We start from the raw sequence: 8,818 nt of genomic DNA, 5'->3' as shown, positions 1-8,818 counted from the left end.
AAAAACAGCTGATCGCAAAGGAAAAAAACACGAATTAGAATTTGTGAATTGAGTCAAAGTTCTAAATTTACATAAACATGGTGGTTAAAATGGCTTTGTAATAAGGAATTCAAAGGAGTTCCAGAAATATTATTCAGGATTAGGTTCGCTGTCAGCTCTGAATAAAAGTGTTTGGAGCAACGCAGCTGCATAGAGATACTCCAGTGACAAAAGACAAGGTTGGTTGAGTAGTCATTCCGGTATTTTACAGCAAAAAAAACGCTCATCGAAAATTGTCTATAATTCGCAAATCACTTGGCATCCCTGTTCAAAAAATATTAAATCAAGTAACGGGTTTCTTTGGTTTATCCAGTTAAGCATCCCGATCAGTTCCCATGGAAACAATCCGGATCATTTTTATTGGTGGTGGCAGCACTGATATAAATCTACTGTTTTGATAGTACGAAGAAGAAGAGACGTGTACAATTTATTACATTCATCTACGAAAATCGTTGTCGAAAATTCATTCAGGATACTTAAAACAAAATTCTGACGATAACTTCATTTCAAGAAAAATTCAGACAAAAACTCAATCGTTAAAACAATTATATGTGGATGTATTGTATACAAAATTTGCTGTTTAGACGATGACAGCATTCAAGATGATGCATTAATAGAAAATGAAGAACCTATGAATACAAATTTTCAAGAAAACCATATTTTAAACAAAAATCGGCGTTTTTCAAGAGCTAATTAGTTTAAAACTTAAAAACCTCATTCAACATGAAGTTTATCTCTGATTCACACAAAAAGTTCTTAGATATTTACTGAGGCGAACAACATTCGTTATTAGAAGATCATCTATTTTTGCAAGAGCGGAAAAAAATACAAAAAAGTTTTAGCCAGCGGCATTCACATCTACTTGTTTTAGGGGAAAATACTTTCGGTTTGCTCAAAACACGTTTCCGATGATTGCTAAAATACGAGCCATAAAATACGACTAAGTCGACGAGATAGATTATTTGACTATCTTTTCCCCAAATCTTAATGCTGATGTGCTATATATAGGCATCTTTTATTTAAACTATACTTTACGTTTTCTTTTTATATTTTCCTGTTAAATTAAAAAAAATTTACATTTTAAATGTAATTCTCTCGTATTTACAATTACTTAATTAATTATCACACAACTCAGTTTAAAAATACTTTGTTTCATTCATTATGTTTCATTCACTTACTAAACTATTAACAAATTAAGTCACATCTCTTTCAATAAAATAAAATTGCCACAACTTTCTCATTTACCTGATTTACCAATTAACTTATTTTCTAAGAAAATATTCTTTAAAAACTACTAATTGGTTTTTAAATCCATTTTTCCCCTTTTATGTCTTATGGATTATTCAGTTTTTTGGCAATCATGTTTTTTATATCCTCCTAAAACTTTTTTTGTAACTCCAGTTTTTTTCATAGTATTTTTCTTTAACACTATAACTTTTTCTTGCATTACTATCAGCATTGATGAAAGGTATGGCAACATTGGAGACCGAGAAAGTACTTGATGGGGAGGCTGTATTGGACCATGAGGGCGCGTTGAGGAACGAGTCTCCATTGGATGATAAGGCGGTATTTGATAACGAAGATTGATCTACCAACAAAACAAGAATTATGAATAATATAATGCAAAAAAAAGTTAATCAATTTACCAACAGTAACTTATGCACCGTTTTCCGGTAAGGGTCTCTGGATTCCCGCACCTAAATTTAAGCAGTGTGAAGGGGATATCATTGGCTCACGTTCAAAAATCTTCTCCATTTCTTCCATAAATGGAGCTTGGCAATGTGCAGAACCATTCTGCCTTTTGTCGTCTTTTGCGTTGTTATATGATTGTAAAAGCGTACGCATCTTCGCTTCCAATGCTCTCGTTGTTATATTGGTCTCCTATAAATCCAAAAGAAAACAAGTAGACGCTTAGGAATATGCAAGTTTGTAAACAAAATTCTTACCGAAAGGCTTTGTCTAATCATGTCTTCTAACACGTTAGCATAAGCAAATTTCTTCTTTCTGCTATGCTTAAACTCGTCTTTGCGGACACTGCAGGAAAAGACGATTCTCCTCCTTTGTCCAGCGTTTCCTTCCTTCTTTCTTGTAAGAGCTTGTTTGCATTTGGCAACACATTTCTTTCGTCAATTTTCAGATATTGTTAATTCGACTGGAGGTTTGGTAAAAGTGAAATTTATAATTGCAATTCACGTTATTCAATAACTCTATACATACTTAGAAGATCTAATAATGATAAAAGATATTAACCCTAAACTTCTTGCGCTTAAGCGTTTTGCCACCAATAAGTTGTTTCAAAAGTGTTATTTCTGTCTAAAACTACAAAATTTTAATAAATGATAGTATTTGATCACTCACATTACAAATAATCTTCTATATATATAAAAAGAAGTTACATTTCCTTGGTAACCTTATAACTCAAGAACGGACTCACCTATCCAAACCAAATTTTTTGGCTTTGTTTGGACCATTCAGTGGATGGTTTGTGTTTTAAAATTTTAAGAATCGGATACCAGGGTCTCGAGAAATAGGCCAAAACATGAACCCGGGTAACCCTAGGATGTGTTTGTACAATATGGGTAGCAAATGGAAGCTGTTGATGATTCTATAGTATAGAGTATTTTTGATGCCGCTCCGTGACTAGGGTCTCGAGATATCGCCCAAAATGTGGACCCCGATAACTTAAGGATGTGTTCGTACAATATGGGTAGCAAATGGGAGCTGTTGATGATTTCTATAGTATAGAGTATTTTTCATACCGTTCCGTGACTAGGGTCTCGAGATATAATCCAAAACGTGGACCCGAGTAACCCTAGGATGTGTTTGTACAATATGGGTAGCAAATGGAAGCTGTTGATGATTCTATAGTATAGAGTATTTTTGATGCCGCTCCGTGACTAGGGTCTCGAGATATCGCCCAAAATGTGGACCCCGATAACTTAAGGATGTGTTCGTACAATATGGGTAGCAAATGGGAGCTGTTGATGATTTCTATAGTATAGAGTATTTTTCATACCGTTCCGTGACTAGGGTCTCGAGATATAATCCAAAACGTGGACCCGAGTAACCCTAGGATGTGTTTGTACAATATGGGTAGCAAATGGAAGCTGCTGATGATTCTATAGTATAGAGTATTTTTGATGCCGCTCCGTGACTAGGGTCTCGAGATATCGCCCAAAATGTGGACCCCGATAACTTAAGGATGTGTTCATACAATATGGGTAGCAAATGGGAGCTGTTGATGATTTCTATAGTATAGAGTATTTTTCATACCGTTCCGTGACTAGGGTCTCGAGATATAATCCAAAACGTGGACCCGAGTAACCCTAGGATGTGTTTGTACAATATGGGTAGCAAATGGAAGCTGCTGATGATTCTACAGTATAGAGTATTTTTGATGCCGCTCCGTGACTAGGGTCTCGAGATATCGCCCAAAATGTGGACCCCAATAAATTAAGAATGTGTTCGTACAATATGGGTGGCAAATGGAAGCTGTTGATGATTTCTATAGTATAGAGTATTTTTCATACCGTTCCGTGACTAGGGTCTCGAGATATCGCCCAAAATGTGGACCCCGATAACTTAAGGATGTGTTCATACAATATGGGTAGCAAATGGGAGCTGTTGATGATTTCTATAGTATAGAGTATTTTTCATACCGTTCCGTGACTAGGGTCTCGAGATATAATCCAAAACGTGGACCCGAGTAACCCTAGGATGTGTTTGTACAATATGGGTAGCAAATGGAAGCTGCTGATGATTCTACAGTATAGAGTATTTTTGATGCCGCTCCGTGACTAGGGTCTCGAGATATCGCCCAAAATGTGGACCCCGATAAATTAAGAATGTGTTCGTACAATATGGGTAGCAAATGGAAGCTGTTGATGATTTCTATATTATAGAGTATTTTTGATGCCGCTCCGTGACTAGGGTCTTGAGATATAATCCAAAACGTGGACCCGGGTAACCCCAGGATGGGTTTGTACAATATGTGTAGCAAATGGAAGCTGCTGATGATTGTATAGTATAGAGTATTTTTCATACCGTTCCGTGACTAGGGTCTCGATATATAGACCAAAACGTGGACCTGGATAACCCTAGGATGTGTTTGAACCACATGAGTATCCATTTCGGCAAAAATGTTAAGCAATTATGGATTTAATTGTGAAATTATATGTATTTGGGGAGGTGCATTGCCATATGTACTCCATCTAATGGCAGAAAAGGGGATTGCCGCACGCACATATACTAATTTGGCTGGTACATGAAATAACTCCGAATCAAATCGATAGCCTTATATCAGCTGAAATTCCTAACCACACTGCTGATCCTGGGTTATTTCAAGTTGTCGTTATATATTACATTTCCTTGGTAATCTTATAACTCAAGAACCGCGGAACCGATTGACACAAAAATTTTAGAGTTCTTTTCTATCTTTAAGGAGATAGTTTGTGTGAAGTTTGATTGAAATCGGTGCAGCCGTTCCTGAGTTATGATATTTTATGTGAGTAATGGTTTCCTCTCATACGAAATGCCTGTATGGGAAAAACAATAACAAATACACAGCCGCTTATGAGCGTTTCTGTTGTACTGTTGTGGTTGTAAGTGTATTATGTTAATATTAATTTTGGGCGAAAATATAATAAAAACTGGAGCTTTCAAGGAACTGGAAAAACATTTTTAACTTTATTTATTTTAGAATAATTTATTTAGCGTAAAAAATTGAAATGGAAATTAAAGAATCAAAGTTTAATTACAAGTTTTTATCGGCTCTTTCACCTTACCTGTATATAGGTGACCACCACAATCAAATTTTAAAAAAGTACAGAAAAGGCTATTGTGACATCTTTAGAAAGTATGTTGAATGAAAAAAATCAACTAATTCAACTGTTTAAACATTTTACGAGTTCTATAAAGAAAACTTAATATGAAAAATTTCTTGCGATATAAAAAAAACATTTTATGTATGGTGGTGCGAAGCCCACTGGGTGATGCTAGTAATATATAAAAAGTTTGTTAATATGTGAATAGTGTAACGTTAATTTTAGTGAACTCAAATCAACATTTCTTTTCATTGGAAAATCCATAAAAAAGGAAATTGTGTTTTAATTGTAGCGACCGTCTCATGTGGTTATTCGTTTTGGGTATTTATATTTCCGGCGCTGAAATTCAGATCAACGCTTGTTCCCGCCGTTACATTTATGAAGTCGGCCACGCCATCTATAAATCAGCTGTTTACAGAATGACAGGTTAACCACCCTGATTGCGAAAAGATCGACGATTTTTTAAAAAATTAAAAAGAAAAATTATATAGTGCAAGCCTTGTTATTGCTGTTAAATCTATAAACATACAACAGAGAAGCAACATTCCTTCATACGGATGTGTTGCTTCTCCTGTGAGATATAGACCAAAGCTTCTAGCGTGAAAGGGTATGCTAAATGGAAATGTGACGTGTGTAAAAAAAGCACAAAGTAACACATAAGGAACCAAATCATCAAAGGGACAGTTCTGCCCGTAAGTTATGCTTATTAAAAGTTATATAATATATAAAATATTTTCGATTAAACTTCCGCAGATTTACCACAGCGGCTTATTCAGTGACATTATTTTGATAATTGCGAAAGAGGCTGGAAAATATAACATCGTATAACAGTAAACATAATCCAGTAGCTTACCCATATACCACCTTTATCTGATAAAACTTGTCAAATGATGAGATTTAGGTGACACGGCATATTGCAAGTTGATATCCAAATTCAAACAAATTGTCACGACGCGGTTCATGTTAAAACGCACCATGAATAACAATTCAAAATTGACGGATGTCAGCGCTGAGGCTCTAACAACAAATCCTCATATTTACACACAGTCAATACTAACCGCATTTGATTGGAAAGAGTTTGCATGTGGCTGTGGAGCAGCTTTTATAAATATAGGCGTCACCTATCCTATTTACAAAATGATTTTTCGCCAAATGCTCCATGGTGTGCCAATAACATCGGCCTTCGGTCAGTTACGCCATGAAGGATTAGCTTTTCTTTATCGTGGCATCTTCCCACCAATGGCACAAAAGACTATTTCCTTATCCATTATGTTTGGCGTGTTTGATGGATCCCGTCGATATTTAATCAATAACTTTAGTATGAATGAATACACAATCAAAATAGTAGCCGGTATTTCATCAGGCACCGTCGAAGCTGTACTTCTTCCCTTCGAGAGAATACAAACACTACTGGCGCACTCCAAATACCACGAATACTTTGCTAATACTCCGCGAGCATTCAAGTAAGTTACGAGAATTTAAAACTTTTAATATATGCAATAATTATTTAAGGTAAAGCAATTTTTTTCTTTTCGTAAAATAGTAGGCTGAATCCGCTCAATACAAGCACTTGAAAAAGCATAGTTTAAAACAATAGTTAACATGTTTTTGCAAAAAATAAAAGTACTACTATAGGTATAGACCGGTTTTCATGCAGAGATGGTGGGATCTACTACAGGGCATATGTATGGAATGTCGGGAGTTAATATATAATCGCCTGTAATGTTAAAAAGTCAATGTATTTAAAAATTATATACGTGTATACATATATTTTTTTTTTATGTTAAAAAAAATGTCGATAAAGTCGCAGAAACAATCGAAGTTGACCGGCATGTTACTAGTCGTAGCATCGCCCAGGAGCTAAAGATATACTATAGAACAGTTTTAAATTATTTCTGCGTACATCTAGATGTTTGTTCGAGCACTTCCTCCACTTTGTGGTGAGCATTTTGAGGCTATTCCGCAAATGAGGGCACCTACAGTTTTGTGCCCCCTTCGAAGTGCTTTTTCATAGCAGGAATACACACTACCGAAGAGCGACCGCTATTAGACAAAATTTGTTTTATTATTTGATGTTTCATAAACACGTTGAGTTTAGAACCCAGGCCGAATGGTACTCACGTAGCGCCTTCGGCTACAGCGACGATTATAAAAATTATTGTTACGAAAATTTCAAAATTTCTTTAGTTCAGTAAAACTTTGTATCCATTTTGTAATTAAATAACTTTTCATTTAATTTCAGCTATGTATTGGTTCACCATGGATTTTTAGAATTATACAGGGGTATTGTGCCAGTGCTTTGGAGAAATGGGCCATCCAATGCCATGTTCTTTATACTTCGGGAAGAAGCATCCATATTTTTGCCAGATACTGTAAGAATTAATTAACACAAATACCATTTTGCCAAACTTTCATTCTTTCTTTATGCAGACATCCAAAGCAACTAAAACAGCACAAGAATTTGTGGCAGGAGCAATCATTGGAGCGTCAATTAGCACAATTTTTTATCCATTTAATGTGATAAAAGTTGCCATGCAAAGTGAAATGGGTCAAAAATCGGAAACAATGTGGGCAATATGCAAACGAATCTACTTTGAACGCGGAAATCGGATTCGATATTTCTATCGAGGATGTGGCTTCAATTCATTTCGTTCCTTTCTCAGTTGGGGAATTATGAACACAGCTTATGAAAATTTGAAGAAAGTCATGTCGTAAATTTATTTATACTGCTGCAATCGTGAATTTCAGCAAATGACTACCGTGCATATGAAATGTCCATTGTGTGACAGTGTCGCATTTTATTGGAAGGTGACTGAACCGAGTCCGACAGGAGATGATCGTGCATGTACCATATATAAATACTAAAAATTCATGTGTACGTATGTGTACTGTGACGCCTGCTCCAAGTGTCGTCATGAAACCAAAGTAGACTTTGTTTACGAGTTTATATATGAAATAAGAATTAGTGTTTTGAAGTTTGTTATTAGCAAAATTGTTACGTAAATTTAAGTAAAGTTTAATATCATTTAAATTATTTTTATAAACTGCCCTTATATCATGCCATTCTAGACGGGATATATCGTAGTATTTTTACATTAGCAATGTGATCAATATAGAAGCTGAGAGAGAAGTAGTGCAGGTCACCCTATTAAGATTGTTCGCATTCTATTTACTACATATTCTCTATATTATTATTTCATACCTCTATTAAATTGCATATAAAAATACAAGAACATGTAAAGTAACAAAAACATAGGTGTTTCGTGTATTAAATATAAATAAAATACGCATTTAGGTATTTTACTACTACAGAGTGCAGAACTTTCGCACGCTAAAAATTTGCTTTGTAATTTGCCATAACGTTTATGTTTTACAACAAGTTACTAGTGTGTAGTGTACATTCGTATGTGCATATGTTTTTAGGATGCATGCATGTGTGTATATATTTGAAGAGGTCAATGCATTATATTTTAATGTGGTATATATATTTATTTTCTTCACTTGCAAAAGCGCGTTTCATCAAAACGTTTTACTTTTGTTTAGCATGGCATACATGTATTTTGAAGTATTATTGCTGTTATTGCTATATGCGTACATTTTCTGTTAAAAATAAGTTCAAAGTGCGCACACGGCGCGGTCATTACTTATGTGCGTATCGCTTTGGGATACAGGAAGCTTCTCACGTCTGATCATTTTTGTATTTTTCGTAGTTGTACTTTAATATCTTCTAGTCATTTGCCCTTTGTATCAACAGTTCGAGAGTAGTTGTATTAAACCTGCACACATTAACGTGTATATAAGCACTGTTCATATGTTTCAATAATAAAAAATCACAAAAATAAAGTAATGGAAATAAAAAATAATTACTACAAAATAACCGCAAAGATGTTTGCTCTTTTGTAGTATGAATATATAAACGACGGGCAACGACAATTATTGTATGTATGCGCTTGGAA

The 8,818-nt window shown here is 35.0% G+C and overlaps 1 protein-coding gene across 1 annotated transcript; it reads left to right on the top strand.

Annotated features, from left to right (window-relative positions):
• The first annotated feature begins 5,275 nt into the window (after positions 1 to 5,275).
• On the top strand, positions 5,276 to 8,739 carry LOC128865244 (mitochondrial nicotinamide adenine dinucleotide transporter SLC25A51). Its single transcript, XM_054105383.1, has 4 exons — positions 5,276 to 5,554; positions 5,616 to 6,325; positions 7,105 to 7,234; positions 7,293 to 8,739. The coding sequence occupies exons 2-4, from the start codon at positions 5,823 to 5,825 to the stop codon at positions 7,575 to 7,577; spliced, it is 918 nt and encodes a 305-aa protein (XP_053961358.1). The 5' UTR covers positions 5,276 to 5,554; positions 5,616 to 5,822; the 3' UTR covers positions 7,578 to 8,739.
• Positions 8,740 to 8,818: the final 79 nt, after the last annotated feature.

Source organism: Anastrepha ludens, chromosome 2 (assembly GCF_028408465.1).
Source record: "Anastrepha ludens isolate Willacy chromosome 2, idAnaLude1.1, whole genome shotgun sequence".
Lineage (NCBI taxonomy): Eukaryota > Metazoa > Arthropoda > Insecta > Diptera > Tephritidae > Anastrepha > Anastrepha ludens.
The sequence above is the reverse complement of the archived record's forward strand: the minus strand, read 5'-3'. Positions and strand labels throughout refer to the sequence as shown.

Excerpts from the sequence above, each read along its gene's own strand:
- LOC128865244 (XM_054105383.1), top strand. The coding sequence starts at position 5,823 with ATGTTAAAACGCACCATGAATAACAATTCAAAATTGACGGATGTCAGC. Across the intron at positions 6,326-7,104 it reads AATACTCCGCGAGCATTCAA|CTATGTATTGGTTCACCATG; the intron begins GTAAGTTACGAG and ends ATTTAATTTCAG. Across the intron at positions 7,235-7,292 it reads CCATATTTTTGCCAGATACT|ACATCCAAAGCAACTAAAAC; the intron begins GTAAGAATTAAT and ends TTCTTTATGCAG.